The sequence below is a fragment of the Patagioenas fasciata genome, chromosome 19 (genome assembly GCF_037038585.1).
Source record: "Patagioenas fasciata isolate bPatFas1 chromosome 19, bPatFas1.hap1, whole genome shotgun sequence".
NCBI classification, from domain to species: Eukaryota; Metazoa; Chordata; class Aves; order Columbiformes; family Columbidae; genus Patagioenas; species Patagioenas fasciata.
The window spans coordinates 12,801,845-12,820,423 of NC_092538.1; the positions used below are offsets into that span (position 1 = coordinate 12,801,845).

The following is an 18,579-nucleotide window of genomic DNA, read 5'->3' on the forward strand; positions in this document are numbered from 1 at the left end:
CTCCTCTGATTGTCGAGGAGAACTTAGGAGAAGTTATTGACCCAAGGTCTTACAGTAACAAGACACAAAACTGTAGTTATATCACTTCTGTGAACACCCTGACAATGAGTGGCCAGGCGATGCCAGCCGTGGGGCGATGCCAGCCATGAGGCGACGCCAGCCGTGGGGCGACGCCAGCCGTGGGGCGACGCCAGCCGTGGGGCAACGCCAGCCGTGGGGCGACGCCAGCCGTGGGGCGACGCCAGCCGTGGGGCGACGCCAGCCGTGGGGCGACGCCAGCCGTGGGGAGAGCGTCACTGAATGCTCAGGACGGGAGTGCTTATCAGCGTGGCCAACCAAAACAGGGGCTTTGGAGCAGCCTCCCAATGAGCCCTTTATCTTCCCACTATTGCACATACCCAGCAAAAGGCCAGTACTTACCAGAACTGGTATGATATACGAGCACAGAAATGGGTTCCTCATTTCAAGAAAAAGAAACTAAAACCTGGGAGTAGCCTTGTTCCTTTTTACTGACATTATCCTTGTTTTGCATCAACAGCTCAACAAACATTGCAAGCTATTTTCTTCTACACTTTGCAACAGTAATGACAGCATACAACACAGCCTCTTTGACCCCCAATTTCTTAACTTGCACACAAGCTTTTGATTTGCAGAGATTCCAGAGGACTGACTGTGGAAACACAAACGGCCCAGTCTGTTTGGTGTTGATATCTTCTTTGCAACTGCCGCCCGAGAACCATGAGGGAGACCGGCCAAGGAGCGTCCCCCTGGGAGCAGCAGGAATAAAGCCAGGCCTGCGCCTAAGTGTTCCCTGCGGCAGGCCCGGTTTGAGCCACCGGCAGCTGATCACGGCACAGGGCACTGACACCGGACGGACACTTGGGGGGAGCGGAGAACGGCTCCTGGGGCTCGGCCAGGCCGAGCGCTGCTCAGAGGTGACCCTGGGCACCGATGAACTGAATTTACCGCATTAACTCGCGAGTCAAACAGGCTAGTGAGCAGTAAACTAGGGCAACTCCAGGATTAAATGACTTCTGAGTACAAGTTTTCTGAACAATAATTTGGGTTGAAAGTATTGAAGCTCTGCCTAAATCCCTTTCAGAGTGCAGGTTCTCATCTACATCTGGGCTAATATTAAACACCTTTGCCTCAACTTATGCTGCTGAAGAATAGAATATGTATAATATCTTGAAAAGATAAAGCCTCAGCTATGCAGCTGAATGACTCCGGGTCAGTTATCAGATAAATGAGTCTGTCTTAGACATCGAGGTTACTTTCACTATTACAAGGAAATAAACAGTTGTTTGCATTGTGTCTCCCACTACCAAGAAATGTAGCTGTTCCACAAGAGTAAATAAAGTTATATTCACATTATATTTCCATTCTGTTCAAAGGTTTGTTAATTTGAAAACCAGATTATGTTTGTATATAAAGAGGTTACTCTGACATCTCATCATGCCCTACAACTGACCGACTGCCGTCAAAACATTCAGTCACGGCATCTCCTGCCTCCGCGGCCACGTTCCCCACTGCGCCCCACCCAGAACTGCATGTGCTACCAGGCTGCAAACACTAACACACACAGACCCTGGTCCTACCGTATCGTTACTTCTACCGCATCGTTACATCTACCGTACCTTTGGTCCCACGTTCCCCACTGCGCCCCACCCAGAACTGCATGTGCTACCAGGCTGCAAACACTAAAACCCACAGACCCTGGTCCTACCGTATCGTTATTTCTACCGCATTGTTACATCTACCGCATCGTTACATCTACCGTACCTTTGGTCCCACGTTCCCATAGCTCAGCCGGCACCTCAGGCATTCGGAGCTGCAGACGTGCCACAGTTGTGCCTTCTGGCTCCTTGGGGCTGTCCCTCTTGAACTATCCATAAGTTAAATAACAGGCATATAAGAATGGTTTAGATACATGCGGTTATCCTATTAACTAACTGAACAAAATATGATATCTCACACGACATGAAGCGTGACAACAAAAGCCATGTCCTGGACCGGCTGCCCAGGGCAGCGCGGGGTCCCCAGCCCTGCGGGCTTGAATGGCCGCGCAGACGAGGCTCTCGGGGACATGGGGCTCTGGTTGGACTCAAGGGCCTTAAGGGTCTCTTCCAACCAAAATTCTATGCCTATTGCTATTATCTTCCAGACATATTTAGATTATAAGCCTTTGGTCTTTTGCAACATGTTTTACAGCACTTAGTGTAGTATGGCTCTGTTTAATGAACAGGACTACCACAAAACACCCTGAGGGAAAGTAAATGTAAGATAGATAAACATATTTAAAAAAGAAGACAGATGAGCATATTTTAAAAACCTATTTTAAAAAGGACAGTAAAGACAAGCAAGCATTTCTGATGTACGTGCAGGGGTTAAAACCCTTCCCAGCTGCAGAGCTCTCTGAAGCGGCAGTGGCGCTGGGGCTGGCACTGCCACCTGCAGGCGCCGCGGCAGCCGGGAGCACGGCTCGGCCGCACACGGAAACTGTTCACCACACAGTTAATTTTATCTAGGATACCTAGTATTTCTATGGAGTTTTCCCTGATAAAAATCTGTTAGAGCAGAGGAAAGATGGTTTTTTAAAAAGGACATGGACTTCCATTTTTAAAGGACATTTATTACACATTGCAAAAAGCTGCAAAGGCCTTTATATCTGTGCAATATTGCACGTTTCAGTGATTATACCGTTCAGTGCACAAATCCTCTCTAAATGGTGTCCATTTTCATGAGAGCCTAGAGATTAGGGTGATGGGCACCTATATTTAAATAAGACAAGCATCAGTTCAAGTGCAAACCGGGAGAGCAGAATGAAGATACTCCCGCAGCACAGACAGGCAAGTGGAAAACACTGGGGTTCAAGTTTCAGAAGCGTTTAAAGTTCCTGTGGGTACACCGTGCACTCAGTGCCCCTGCGTTCGTGCCTGCTGCTGGGTGAAAACCAGAGCCGAGCGCGGGTCGCTCCTCTGCAAACGCACCCCTGGTTCTGGCAGAGGCTGATCTGAGCCCCCTCGATGAGAACGGGACACACGGAGGCTGATCCGAGCCCCCTCGATGAGAACAGGGCACAAGGAGGCTGATCTGAGTCCCCTCGATGAGAACGGGACACACGGAGGCTGATCCGAGCCCCCTCGATGAGAACAGGGCACAAGGAGGCTGATCTGAGTCCCCTCGATGAGAACGGGGCACACGGAGGCTGATCCGAGCCCCCTCGATGAGAACGGGGCACAAGGAGGCTGATCCGAGCCCCCTCGATGAGAACGGGGCACAAGGAGGCTGATCTGAGTCCCCTCGATAAGAACGGGGCACAAGGAGGCTGATCTGAGTCCCCTCGATGAGAACGGGGCACAAGGAGCCTCGCTGCCGAACCGCTGGGCATTGCTGCGCCATGGGTCACTGTGCCACGGGCAACTCGGGCCCGACAGCGCATCCCAGGCCCCAGCAAATCAAAGAAACCTGCCCCGATCCTTGGAGCATTTCTCGGGTTTGCAGGCTCCCAGGACCTTCGTGCTCATCCCAGTTCAGCTCCTTCAGATGAGACGCTGTAATTCAGATATGCGCCACACACAGGGTATCGCTTATTTGTTAATGACTTGTACTCCATTCCACTTTTATTCTCAGTAAGTCTTCCTGAGAAGCTCTGTGTTACTAAAATCTTAAACAAGTTCGGGCTTTAACTTAAAAGCTGGTGATTATACAAGCTAATACTTTGCACCTAGACTGTGCCTTTTAATCTACAGACTCGTGTAGCTTCAGAAACACTAATTCAGCTTCATGACATCCCAATGAGATATAAATTATTGTATTTGCATTATCTAGGAGAAAACTCCAGGCAATAACTAAAATATAGTACTGAGTTTACTGCAAGGCCTCTGGATGTTTACCAAGGACATCCTTGTCTTCATCATTCCTCTTCTACTTCTGTTTTTTATACTAAAAAGAAAAAAGAAACAAACAATTACTTGTAGGAAATAGCACATAACAACGTAATCGTTCATACTGACAAGGATTTACAACCTTCTTCACGATCTACATAAAATTATCTCAGTTTCCTTTAAGTTAGATGGAAATTTGATAGGCTTTCCATCTGCAGTACAAACCAATGTGTCTTGGCGGGTCTCGCGCAGCTCCGTTGCCAGCAGCCTGCCAGCTCTGCAGCAGAACCAGAGCGAGGGAGAATGAAATCAGATTCAGGCATGGACAGTTACTTACCAGGCTGGAACTGCTGGGATTTGCCTACTGCTATAATTTTATAATCTATGATTAATCTATGCTTGCTCCTGTAATAATTCTCATGTGGATTTCATGGGCTGGCAGAGAGAAGGACTTAACAGTCATTTAGTAAATGACTGTTAGTTAGAGCAAGCTGAACTTCTGACTAGTTTCCTCCTACTCTGAGAAATCCACGTTAGCAGGTTAACGTGCTCCTGAGCAGACTGCAGGCCCAGGTGGCCCCAGCTGTCTGATGAGAAACCATCTTCATACTGTGCTTTAAGAGCCAGTTTGGGTGGTACCGGTCAGTGCTGTGACACAAGAGGCGTCTCCACTGGTGACACCTACAGCACAAGTAACCAGTGACCAGAGCTTTGCCAGCACGTCGTCCAACGCTGGTCTGCAGAGCCACAGGCAAGGTCTGAGGAAGAAACAAGTGTTCTGGGAGTTCACATAAACTGACTCGGAGAGGACAGAGACCTGGCAGGAGAGCAGCTGATGCACAGCAGCAAACTGCGGCTTGCAAAATAGCATCGTGTTTTCCTCCATAATAGAGTTATAACAGACACCACTGCTGAATTTTGATATAATTCTTCACGGAAACAAAGATTTATACTGAGACCAACTTAAAACATCATCAGTTCTGAAAACACACAAGTTTATATCAACAAAGAAGAATTTTTAAACAAGAATCATCACACTTGTAAACCCCAGTGGGTATTTCCCTTCACCCAGACACTTCAGCATCCAGAACAACATGTTTGCTGCTCCTAACTTGCTTTCCAGTGTGTTCCTTGATCTGAATTGGGACAGAGCAAAACGTGGACAATCTGATGTGCTTACTTTATTCATGACCCAGTCAGCATCTTCAATGGCCCTCTTGATGATCTGCTGGATTCGCTCGGGATCGTCTTCATCTGCATGGACTTTGAAACTCTGCAACATAAAGTGTCACACTGAGCGGGGAACTCAACGCAACAGCTGCCAAAACAAGGATCACCTCTACATCTCAAAGAAAGTATTTGATGCCAGCAAACCGCTGGTCTGAAAAGGTAGAAATATACGTTGTAACAAGTCTTGTCAAATATAATATTCTATGAAGTATTTTACTCCTTTCATCCATCATCAGCAAAAACCACCAGAGACCTTCAATTCAGGACAATGGAAATTGTCTGGTACGTTAAAACTAGAGAGACACGGGACAACAATATCATCAAACGCATGAAATTGTTTCCATGTGAACAATTAGATGAGATTTACCCAGCAGGGGGTTGGGCCAGGAGATCTATATGTAGATAAATGACTGAAAAGAAACCAGTAAGTCACCATAAAATACGTGTTCAGTTGAGTAAGAAAGTATTGTTCACTTTCCTGTCTAACACAAGAATCAGACATGAAAGCCAAGACAAATAGTTTTCAGATTCAAAGCAAACAAGAAGAAATGCTCCTTCACACACTCCAGGATAATCCTTCAAAGCCGTTAGTGTTTCAAACTTGCAGAAGAATAAATCTTTAGGTGTCAGGAGTTATAAAAAGTTGGTCCAAAGAGTAGGAGGAGAACAAAACCCCACAGCGCGGAAGTGCAGCAGGAGCAGCGGCGGTCCCTCACCTGGCGGACGGCGTGCCTGTAGTGCTGCCGCGCGCCCTCCTCGGGGAGCCGCCGGCAGCAGCGCAGCAGGTACCGGTACAGCTGCACCGCGGTGCGCACCCGCTCGGCACCCGGCAGCGGGGCCATCGCCGGCTCCGTGCCTGTGGGAAACAAAACGAGTCAAAGCACCTCATGAATTTTGGTAAAGCCACAGAAGTAAAAGTGTAGTTTTACAACAATGAAAACAGGTCCAGCGGCATAACCTGAAGGAACTTTGAAAGAAAACACAGTATGAAATGAATCGCATCTCAGTTTATGGACAGAGGGGGCTGAGTTGTCACTGATCAAGGTACTGAAATACCACAGTGAGCGGTTCATGCCAGATCACTTTCTGATGGCAGCATTACGATGTGTTGCAATATTCAGTATTCTCTAGTCTAAAAGAGCCCCCCAGTGTAAGCTGCTGTCCCTGCCCGGTGCAGCAGTTTTCTGCTCGAGCAGCCCTGGTTCAGATCCACTCCAGTTTCCAGTGCTCTCCCTGAGCACCCTCGGGGTCCATCCCGTGGTGACCCTGCAGAACGAGGATGCTCTGCTGGGATTCAACACTATTTCCTAGCACTGTCACTCTCTCAAGAATATTTTATGAACTGGACTATTAATGGGATAGCTGGCTTTCTGTGGTTTTTGGGGTTTTTTTTTTGGTAACAGGAAAAGAATGAACCTAACAAGTTTCACCTTCATCACTATAGTTGCATTTTGTAACAAAAAGTCCATCCAAGCTCTAAAAAGTGCTAATCAAATATTGTAAATGACTTGTCGTTCAACAGATGGTTACCATCTGGGGAGAACTAAATTAACATTTGAAAAAGCAGCACTTTTACATCACTACTTTCAAGAATAACGATAATAAATAAGTAACTGAATAATGAAGTAGGTGTATGGCATTATTTTAGCACCTGTTATGATACTTACTCATCATTTGGAATATTTTTTTCCTTTTCTTCAGTAATTAAAGTCCTTTGGCCCAATTTATTTCAGAATAGAACTGGATGACATCTCTATAACATTGATTTTCTGAATCTACGTATCTTTTGTCAAAAATAACATCTTGTAGAATGAGAGGGCAGAGCTGCTTGTGCACAGTGTGAGAAAGAGCCTGGCGATATCAGCGTTATTATCTGTCCTGGACCTGCGCCCATGCTCTTCAGCTAAGGATTCCGGCTCTATCGTGGCAGGTACTTTATATACATCCACACCTACCTAACGCCGACGCTTGTGCCACGAGGAGCGCCGAGGCCGCCCAGCGACAAGGCGTGAGGAGGCAGGACGGGCAGGGGAGCCAGCGGGCGGCAGGGACGGTGACCCAGGCTGTGCGCTGGGACCCACCCGCACACCCGGCACCCGCGGCAGGGGTCGGCAACACTGGGGCGTAAAGGACCTGCATGCAGCGCGAGTCACGCAGCGACGGTTACGGAACCCCTAGGAAAGGCTCTGCAACACAGACCTCAAAATACATTTGGGGACTGGAGCCAGTTTGTTGTTTCTAGGCCTTGATGTGTAAACTCATCATACGTCGTTGAGCTCTAATTAAACCTAAGTGGTGCAATAGATTTCCTGTCACACAAGCACATTTCCCTCGTGTGTTGGGAATGCACAGGACAGCTTGTTCCAGCATGAAGAAACTAAGCTACGGGAGAGAGCAAGAAACCAGAGCCACGGAAACATGGAAGGGTTAAACCGATCAATGGAATTGGAAATGTTGTTTCACTATAGATAATTAGGAATTTTCCACTGCAGTAACTTTTCACAGGAAAACAATGAGCTGTTGAATCCAAATCATGTGACAAATACATCCACACAGATGGATTTCAGAAACAAAATCCTCCACCTTCCCAGAAACACTGAACCAGAAGATGTGAAGACTGAGGTTTCCACCAGGCGTGTGAGGCTCCCGCACTGACGGAGAACAGGTACCCCGAGCTCTGCCATGGACTCATGGCTGCAGAGGTGCTGCAAACCGCGTGTCGTGGGTGAGCTGCGAGGGCGCTTTACACCACAGAGCCGCGTTCTCCTGAGCACGTCACTTCACAGCGCTCGCCATTCTGCTGGGCCAAGGAAGAACCCTCGACCTCCCAAAATCTGGCTATAATACTGACTAATAGTGTAAATATCTTTCTAATAACTTAAATATCATGCAGAGTACAACAAACAAGCTATCTAAACCAAGAACTGTTGAGTCAGAAATAAAATAATCCACTAATTGTGCTTTTCTGGAGCGGATGACTGTATAATGTCCCAATCAGAAGGCTGAAATCCCATTTGCATTTAGATAAAGCCCTGTTCAAGAAGAGACAAGTACAAAAGGAGACACTGAGACTATTGTAGCATTTCTCTGCATTGCATAACCATTTACATTCCTGATAATGACATTCAGATAGTGAAGCAAAGGCTGACCAAAGCCAATTAATCCTGCACTGCGCATTAGCGAGCCTGTCAATTGACCCAGTGCACAGCTGACCCCGGCGACACCGATCGCCGCTGCTCCCGCCTTCGGGTTGTTCTGCTGCTGCAGACCCCTGTGGTTCAACAGGCAGAACCTCGGTCCCTCCAGAGCAGCTGAACAGCCCCAAAGCTGGGCTGTAGAGACTGCAAGCGCTAATTAAAGGACGGCAGGAGTTACCTGAGCTGTTGCTGTGTACAGGTCAGCTCCCTCCTCCCCCAGTATACTGGTTGGAGATGTGTCTTCTCATCACCTTGTATTACATCTTCACAAGCCTAACTCGGGTATTTACAATTCCCTATCGTAGTCAAACCTCATGATATCTAATGTATTGATGTTATAGTATCCCAGTAAAGCAGCACAGCACTGTTATGTTCATTTTTATGTTCATTTTCAGCAAGGAGGGCCCAGGACAGGCCTGGACTCCACTCACAATTTGGCCACTTCAGTGACACGAAGCCAGGCTGGACCATCTGATCCTATCTCTCTGCTGTTGGCTCTGTCTCCCGGGGTGTCAGCAGCCTGTGTTCGGACTCACTCATAACAATCACTGAGAAGTAAAAAGTGCATTTTGCAGACCGGGATTGAGCCAGCAAACCCTGTAAACACAAACAAACAAACCACCCCCACCGCAAGTGTAGCGAGTCTTTAGAGTAGCGTTGGGTTCAATTAGGGAGATGCTTCAGAATACTCCCAGCTGTACAAGTGTTCATAAAACCGCAGAGAAATGGACTGGTTTTTGTTTTGTTTCAAACACAGGTGTGACTTTAGTTATCTTGGGAATGTGGTGTTGCACTTGGAACATCTTATATAGTTATCTTATTTAAGGTGCCAAAATTATTTGGCCTCCTTGGAAATGTAAATCTAAGCGTCCAGTAACAGACTCTGCAAGAAAAATAAATCACTAGTGAAATTACTATTAAAAATTCATAGTCAGGTTCTGTGACCTGGCTCATCATGCCTTCACTGGACCTGCTTTCATCGGTACGAACACAGCTTCCAAAAGTGGTATTTGTGCAAAATGAGACGGCAACGTTTTCTGCACAGGAAAGTAACAATCAAACTGCCAAAACAGGAATGTAATTGCCAGCCTCTCCAAACCTCTTTAACCACAAAACATGGTGGTTCGTGTCTAGCCATGGGCCCCGGAGGCCACCCCAGCGGATTGCTGCTGCGCAGGATGCCGACCGCTCTCAGTGCCTGGGACACCAGCCCTCCCTGCCTGGCCCAGCGGGCAGGTACGGGCAAGGCCAACGACTGGGCTCTGAAACGCACCCCCGCTCACCACAGCAGAGCGGCAGACCCTCCTGGCTCCTCCAGCACGTCCTGGCTTCATTCCCCGCAGGTCAGAGCACAGGGACTCGCCTCCCCGGTCCTGCTGCCCCCGCCAAACCAGCCCCGGTGCGGGCGCACGAGCGGCACTGGTGCAGGCCCCCCCGGACCCGCTGTCCCGCGGGTGAGCACGGACAAAGCTCCAGTCCCTTGCTAATGGATGCAGCTCTGCAGCACGCTGGGCTTTTCTGAAGATCTGCTGCTGTGATGTGATCACTTCTGACGAGCTGCGGTCTGCCATTGTTGTGGATTTTGTCCTTTCTAAACATGATCTGTGAAGTCCAATTGCGTGAACGGTGACAGTCAGTCTTGTTCTGTTCGCTTCTATTTCTGTTCTTCCCTGCCTGATGCTTTGCACGCAGGGCAAATGCTTTATCTTACCCTCTCATTTGGTATCACAAAGCAGAGACACGTCATACATCAAACGCGACAAATAAAACATTGAGACTTTTGCAATTTAATGCCAGCGAGGAACATGCTGCCCAGCCCACACTGAGCCCAGATTACCCTGTTCTGGATAATTAATAAGCATGCTCGGACTAATTCAAGTCATATTCTTCAGAGCACGCCCACTAAATGCCAAGTCCAGGCAGCAACGGGGGACAGGAATCTCCCCGGTTCAGGTGCAATTCACACTTCCCTATTCACTCCTCAGCTGGCAATGGCTGCTCTGCCTAGGGGAAATTCTGAAAGGCAGTCGCCAACACCTTTACCTCCCTGGCTGCAAACTGCTCCCTTCAACTTCTGTCAACAGGAAATTTGTTCTCTGTGGCCAAATCTGTAAGTATTTACCTTTGAGATCACACGTGAATATGAATTGAGTTATATCGTAGAGCCATCAGCTCTAAACCAGACCTGCCTGTTCACTCCTTCCTTTCTCATGAAAACTGTATTTTGATGTGTTCCAGTGCTTAGTTCCACCTGAGCAATCATGGGTCTCCCTACTATTTTATGATGGTTAATATAACAACCTTCTGGTTGGACTTAGCACCTTTTGTGCTTTTTGAATCTTCAAATTTTTGAAAAATCTTCCAATTGGGCACAATATAAGCTACCACCAATTTTATGATAGGATGGATACCTCTAAACATTCTTCTAGTGCAAACCTCATATCCAGCTTACAAGAGAGTAAACCAGTCTAACGGGGCTCTCCAGTATGACCTCCCATTGTACGGACCCACTGCCGCACACCATTTCACACTGGGGGACTGGACGGGATGATCTGCCGAGGTCCCTTCCAATCCCCAACGTTCTGTGATTCCGTGATTTCCAGTCCTAACGAGACACACATAATCCCCAGACTAATGACAACGGTACTTGTGCAGCGCCCTGGTATCTGCAGCGCGCCCTGTAATCGTCCTTCCCAATTTACATTATCCACTACCACAGCACCAAGAACAACTTGCTGTCTTTCGTTATTTCAAAACCACACCTATTGAAATTTAGCATCTTCCAATCCTTTGCCCCCAATCCAAGGAATAATCGGAGCCAGAAGGCTCCCTGGCACCAGCCGTTTCTGCGGTGCAGTTATGGATGAGTTCGTCCCACCACATCCCGAGCAAAGACGCCCGCTCGCGGGGGAAGCGTCGATGAGCAGCAGCATTACCGAACATTTACGTCCAGGAGCCTTTAGCCTCTTAAGGGGGATTTTAACTTGTCCAGTTCACTAATCAGGGATTGTTACCATACCAACAGCTAATCATGCGGGCAGATGCCCGCCACATCTTCGGGACATTTCTGAGGTCTTAAAGCCACATCTCGAGTTTTCCCAAGAACTCTCCTGTCGCTCCCCATGGCCTGGCCGGGCTCAAACAGAGCCTGTTTCAGAAGAAAACCAAAGGAGAAGTCTGACTAGCAACAAGCTTATTGCAAAGAAAGAGTCCCCAGTCCAGCAACGAGTTTGTGAGCACGGAGCCTTACCCCGGGCAGCCCCGCCGGCCGCAGGGGACGCCGCCAGAGAGAGCTCCTCACAAAGCCAGAGGAGACCGGCGCCTTCTGCACGCCTTGGGCGGCCAAAGAGCCAAGCCAGCCCCTCGATTCCTCAGGGACCACTCTCCTCTACGTATTAGAACATACTGTTCTTGCAGGAAGTTAAGATGAGAAGAAAAACGTTAAAGGATCTCCATCATCCAGGAAGTCAGTACCTGGCTCCAGAACGGGGCCACTTAACAATTGATTTCATTGCTTCATGATTTGACCCAATTAAAAGAGGGAAGCAATTAAAACTACAGCTGACATAGTGATGGCAGATGTTAGCTAGTGTAATGTATTTAAATTGCAGGCCTACACATTGCTTGAGCACAGGGCTAGAGACGCTATTGCCTACATTAGCTCAGTCCTTGTTTCTCTCCTATTCTGATTTAACAGAGGCTTCCAAAAGGAAAAAAGAAGCTGTGTGCTGGGAGAAGACAGTTTGGTAAATCTTAAATAGGCTTCAAAAGTACACTGATGGATCAGACTCCTACCAGTCTTACCAGGCGGCACAGTTCCGCTGCCTCCCCGAGCCTGCAGCGCCGCAGGGCAGGACTCGAGTTCCCGGGGCAGACCCCCCGGGGCGCTGCACACGCTGACTGACACCCCTCGCCACGGCGAAGTCACGCACGTGCTTTAGTTGAGCACAGAAAGCACGCTTTGAGAATGTTCACGTTAGTAACGCGACCTCCCTCCTCTCAGTTTTGGCCCTTGGTGCTGAAGACAAAAGCTGGCTTTGACCCTTGGCAGAGCCATGAGCATCGCAGCACAGAGATCGCTGCAACAGACACAGCAGCCGTCCAGACATCCCACCGCACTGTACCCGGACCATGGGTGATGCGCAAGCAGAGAGAGCCTGAGCCTCTTGGGTCTCTGACAGGGGAAACATCAAAGGAAAGAAACCGAGCTCCAGAAAAATCGAGCAGCTTGTACAAAGTGACAGAGCAGGGCAACAGCAGAGCTGGGAAGAGATTCTCAAACTACCACCTTCAACAAGGAATGGTGCTACCGAGAGTGTCTCACCCAGTGATCCACAACAGCATCCCTAATCCAAAAAGCTGCCTCTCAATCTTTGGAACCCATGTCTGTCTTCTTTTTGAAATACGGCATCTAAGCCAGGTTCAATATCCTCTACATACCTGAATTTTTATTAACGATTATTCTCCCTTTCTGCCTTTGACTGAATGGCTCTGGAGTGACTACAGGATTTCCTTTTCTCACGTACCTGGCTGCTGACACCGACGCCACAGTGTCCTTTGCCTTTCACACGTATCGACGCCCACCCGAGTGCAGGAGCGCGGCACAACAGCTCCGACCGGCAACGCACTCGATGGAAACGGAGCTGCCTCGGGTTCCGGCCGTGGTTCAGATTTGTTTACAGCTCGTGAAACCTCGGGAAAAGGGGGACAAAAGCTTTGGTTCAATTGAAGTCACGTTGTTAACCCCCAGTGCTAATAATTAAATCAATTATGCTGAATTAATTTGATGTAATTGTTGGTGATGGTGCAAAGACAGTGGCCCAAAGAAAGTTTGAGAGACAGGAGGAACAGAAGTCTTAACAATACAAAATACCCCCTAAATAGCATCTTTTTTTGCCAGAATGAGTCAAAGACACAAAATGAGTTCATTACAGTCATCTGGCTTCACTCAACCCTCCAAATTACCCCAATCCCAGACAAATAGCTGTGAAATCCAGCAAGCGAACTAGAATTAAAACCTGCCCTGACGGATTTGACACAGCACTCAGCACAAGTGTCTTTCCCCATCCTATTATCTAAACAATACGGATTTAATAACATATTTAAGAGAGCCACAATGCTTTCCCTTTAACTGAAGACATTAATTAAGAACGTTTTCTTGTTGCAGTGTTGTCAGTTGGGTGGTTTTTTGACGAACAATCTGGAGAACGCTTAAGGAATCTCTTCATTTGATCTGCAGTTTTTGTCTGGCATTTTCAGACTTATTCAGTTCAAAACAAACCAACCCCAACTGCAAAACAAACATCTATCCTTCTCCTTCCCCATTTAGCATTTCTGTGCCTTGCTTTGAAAAAGTATAACAAACGCATTCTTGGTTATGAAACCATGCGTATTTTACTGAGGCATTTTAAACATTTTCTCATGTACTAAGAAAGTGATTGGAAGAAAAACTCGGGTGTCGCTGTCCTGGGTCTCTGGAGGTGAGCAACACCCACCTGAGGAGTGGGGTGCCCGTGCCTCCCGCCCTCGCTCCGAAATACCGCTTGATGGCCATTTGTCCTGATGCTGTAAACACACAAGCTTCTCAGCTTCTACTGTATTTTCATTATTCTTGGTGACAAGAATAAAAGTATTACCTCTAATATCACCAGTTATTTCTGAGGAAAGAATGCAAGTGCTTTGCTGTAGGAAATGAATTGTATCTTTCTAATTTGATAAGCGGGTGCTGCTAACGCGCCCACAGATTGCATCTGCATCGGGAGCGCTGATGGTGCTCCAACAGCTGATATTTCAGAACTCCGTCTAATTGCCATCAGGCTCTGATCAGACTCATCATTTCAAAGCAAGATGAATTACATGCATAATTTATGCACTGGATTTCAATAGATCATTTTCTCCCCAGTTGTGAGGGGGCAAAGAGTGTTTTCCGTTGGGAAGCTGCAAGCACTTGCTGACGAACCAAAGTGACTTCCTCATGAACATTTAAAAAAAGTACGATTTGAGAAGAGACTCTACATTTTAAAGTGAATTTAGTGTGATGGATTGTTTGAAGTCTCCCACGTTTATCTGCACAGCTCCTGCAGACTTTCTCTGTGCCTGTTTAGTAGTCTATGTCGTTTTAGTTTAGAGAGCTCAGAGCTGCTGCTGGAAGTTGTTAAAAGAGATCAACTGAAACAGCGGATGGTGCCACAAATGAATTTGTGTCCAACATAAGAATCTGGCATTTTCAAGCAAAAGAAGCAATGGGGAAGCAGTCAACGGGTTCAGCTCGGAGGCCGGTGCAGGTCCGGCGGGGCCGGGGCGCTCAGCACCAGCAGCCGGCGCTGGGGACGCGGCTGGATGGTCAAAGCCGCTTCGCGCCACCTGACAGCACCGAGGGTTTGCCCGAAGGAGAAGCGACACCAGCCCCCAGCTCCCTCATCTCACACCCCCGCCTGCTTTTCAATTCTGTCGTCACACACTCGATTCTCCCTTTCATGGATTTTTGCTTGAAAAAGCACCGCTGCCTCAATTCTCTATTTTCAGCCTGTGCTTAAGAAAACCCTTCGGTTCCATTTGTAGCCACATCCTGCCTCAGCCTCCCCCTCTTTTTGTTCCTAAATATAAGGCTGATGCAATTTGATGTGACATGACAAAATAGCACATTTGCATCGGCAGAAACTTTCTCCCAACAGCAGTAATTAAAGGGAGTAAATGAGACATTGCTGAAATTGGTGTTTATTTAGCCTGGAAAGAAAAGGCTTAAAGAGGACTTGAGAGGGATGTTCAAGTGTGTCGTGAGCACGCGATTCATCAAGAGTGCCTTCTTTTACATGCTTCCTCACTGCAGAGCAAATGGTCCTTCAAGCAGTGCAATCAATTCAAAGAGATTTAAAAAACATCAGAGATTTCTCTAGACCATACTCCTAACCAGTGAAAATCATTTAATGTGTTCCAATGGCTTATAAATAGTACCAAGACACTTGTGGTTAAACTCAAGACAAGGTCATTGGATCTCTAAGTTCAGATCAGAGACTTTCTCAGGCCGAGTAGAAGAGAACTGAGATGTCATTGACTACAGTGAAAATGAAGTGCTTAAATGTGTCTGTTTCTGAGCCGAGGCGCATGAGCAGCAGAGGTGCTCACCTGCACCTGCACTGCATCCTTGTGAGTCACCAAGACGGGAATTCAGAATGGCAGCCCAGGGCTCCGAATGCTGCGATTTCAACAAGACTCACATGGCAGCTTAAAAAGCTGTATCCACGGAATTTAAAATCGTTTACTGCGATTGGTTTTGTGGAATGGATACACTGCAAATACTTGCCAGGATCAGATACCGCCGGCCTCGCGCACTGTGTCGCGGTGCGCTGACAGCGATGGAAGGCAGTGGTGGGATGGAACAGCAATGTCTGGAAGCTTAGGGGCTTTTTCTTGATTTTTAGGGAATAAGTTTAATCCACTTAATCTATGTGAAGTATTTCTGGAAAGGTCTGATGAATGTTCCATAGGATTTAACAGACAGCATACGCTTTCAAGTGAAACTTCCTGCTCTCAGGAGAATCTTCCTTCTCTTCTTGTTCACATGAGTCTGTTCTTTCAGATCCATCTGTGGCAGGCAGACCATGTTTCGAGCAGGCTCCTTTCCACCCCAACACAGATGGCACCAAGAATAGGGCCAGCCAGAAAAAAAATCAGTTTGCTTATTATGCTTCAGTTTTTATGGGTCAGATTACCATTCAAAGCCATCAAAATGGCAACCCATATGTGACGTGTCTGCCACTGGAACTACAGTGAGACACCATCATCATCCTGACAGGTCGGCTGGAAAAAGGTCCATTAACCATTAACCTACCTCTGATATTTAAAACTAAAAAGCTATTTTCCTTTCCAACATAATTTCAACTTTGACAAAGCAAGAAAATAGCGTTGGTGAGCTAAAAAGGAAAAGACGTTATCCCATCTTCAGCCCTGTACAACTGCTTCGGCAAGGCTCTCTTGGCAGAAGGCGGCTGAGCATCTCTGCCAAACATGAGCTCAGTAAGTGCGCCAGGTGCAGATGTTGGCTACGTAATTTGTTCTAAATTCTTTGTTCTACAAGCCAGAAAATTGTTCCCACAGTTTTGGTGAGAACTGGGGATATGAAGAGCTCTTTGCATGTTTCATTGGTGCAAGAGTATCAGCTGTTTTAAAGACACTCTTGTAGAAACAAGAAATGTGTCCTCAGCAATACGCACACGGATTAATGACAGGATGAGCAGAGAGCTGTGTCCCAAGGACACCGGCGGGATGCGGAACGCGGGCCGAAGCGGCGCGGCGCTCCCAGGGACACCGGGCAGAGCTGCTCACAGCAAGACAGGCGGAGCGTCCTGCGACACCAGCACCACCTGAAATTCAAACTGCTGCGCCACACAACAGCTAGGGACCCGCCCCGCGTCATTACCAAGGGGAAAGTTGTTCATCCACCATCCTTAGCACCCCTCCAACTCCTCTACACAATATTCTGGTTAAGATACTCTCCTGACACTTGAGATATTTATTCTCAACCAAATACAACACAAACAGCAACAGTCAATTCCCTCCAGAACGCTGAGATCGCTAATGGAGCTGTAGCCCTGACAGAAGTCTGAAAATATCGTTTCCTTTGGCACCTTTACTGGCAATTTGCAATTAGGGTTCTGCTACCGCATCTATCAGCATGGCTGGAATGGAGACAGGAGCGTTCCACAATACTAAATGCCATTTAGAAATATCTCTTGCAAATATGTATGGCCATGTAAGGAATCTGCACCAACTTCATTTCTACCGTTTGTTTGTGACTCGGCATTTTTCACCTTTTTTCCTTCGCGAGGCAAATAGGCTCCTACCAACTTCAATAGAACAACAAAAAAATCACTTACAGCATTCGGAGCCAAGGAACTTCAATTATCTTCCCAGAGCAGGTCTGTCGAAGTCCAACAGTAACCGAGAGAGACCTGCAGAGAAGAATCAATTTTCATTACCCGGTTCTCCTCAACCCACTGCTCAAAGAGGTGCAGAGAAGCCCATCTATACCACAATGCATCAGTACATAAGACTTCACTTTGTCTAACTGGGTACATTAAACACTAATTCACAGTCTTGATATGAGTAGGCTATTGCTTTCAGTAATCTACTCAAAAATCACTTTTTAATAAATATGCACTACAACAATAAGTAGAGAAAAATTCCAAAGCACTCGGTGGAACTGAGCCTGCAACACTTCCTGCAGGTAAGAAAGCATTTGACTCCTTTGGACAGTTTCTAGTGTTCAGAGCTCTCTACAGTGACATCATAATTTCATCATAGAGACTTACATATTTGTCAGAGACTCAACTGTTGCAAATGAACAGACGAAGTGATTACTGCAGCCAAAGGAACGTTCTGACGCACAGGTGACACCGGCGCCAAGCCAGGTCTCGCACAGCCAGAGGAGCAGATGGAAACCGGGCCTGGCGGGACACATTCAGCTTGAACTACAAGCCGGTCCTGAGTCCACTGAAGCGCTCCAGCTTTGGTATGAGAACTGAACACTGAAAGCTGCTTTAGGACATTATTTTCATCCATCAAAATTTTCTCTTCTGAATAGCAAGCAGGTCGTCTGATCTCTGCCTTAGACCAGTCCTGCAGAAAGCATCTATTATTCAGCATTGTTAATTAACATTTTGTAGCTATACCTGCAGTTAGTTATCCCAGCAGGATATTTACCATGCCCTTTCTGAAGTACCTTGTCCTTCGCTGTTAACACGGAGCCAGCCCAACAGCCAAAGAGCAGTGCAATTAACTTCTCCACGGGCTGAAATCTAACCCAGCAACTACCTCAGTAATTCACCGAGCAGACCATCAGGCACCTTTGCTCAGAAAGCTTTCCAAATCTATTCAAAAATACACCCAGTTGAGCTCTGAGAACACAATCAAACAGTATCAGTTGCCATATTCCATTGTTTAGTGATGAACATTGCTGAAGGTCTAACTGGAAATGGAGGAGTCTTTAAAAGCAAAGTTTGTTCAAGTTGAGCTTGAGGTCCCTTCACACTGCCAGAAGCATAGGAAGGAGCACAAACGCAAACGTGCACTACATCGCCAACACGTTTACTAGCTGGTGTAAATTAGTTAAAGCCAATAATCTCCACCTTGCTGTGCTATTTTTACCAACTAAAAACCCAGTGTCTTCTCTTGCGCTTAAAACACAAAGCTGATTTGCACTCAGTCACTTTCTGCATGGTACTGTTTACTTCAGGGCATACACTTTAAAATAAAACCAAACCAAA

The 18,579-nt window shown here is 47.2% G+C and overlaps 1 protein-coding gene across 6 annotated transcripts in view; it reads right to left on the reverse strand.

Moving 5' to 3' along the window:
• Window positions 1-244: 244 nt before the first annotated feature.
• LYRM9 (LYR motif containing 9) overlaps window positions 245-18,579 on the reverse strand; it is a 28,091-nt gene continuing 9,756 nt past the window's right edge. For 5 of the 6 annotated variants that reach the window (XM_065853092.2, XM_065853091.2, XM_065853089.2 and 2 more), the window contains 5 exons: window positions 17,191-17,265; window positions 12,841-13,006; window positions 5,834-5,973; window positions 5,068-5,160; window positions 3,591-3,945 (listed from right to left, as the gene is read on the reverse strand). In XM_065853092.2, the coding sequence (XP_065709164.1) occupies window positions 3,928-3,945; window positions 5,068-5,160; window positions 5,834-5,959 (237 nt within the window). In that variant the 5' untranslated portion in view covers window positions 5,960-5,973; window positions 12,841-13,006; window positions 17,191-17,265 and the 3' untranslated portion in view covers window positions 3,591-3,927. Of the gene's footprint in view, window positions 1,886-3,590; window positions 3,946-5,067; window positions 5,161-5,833; window positions 5,974-12,840; window positions 13,007-17,190; window positions 17,266-18,579 lie in introns of those variants that run through there. The other variant, XM_071817187.1, reaches the window with a different exon arrangement.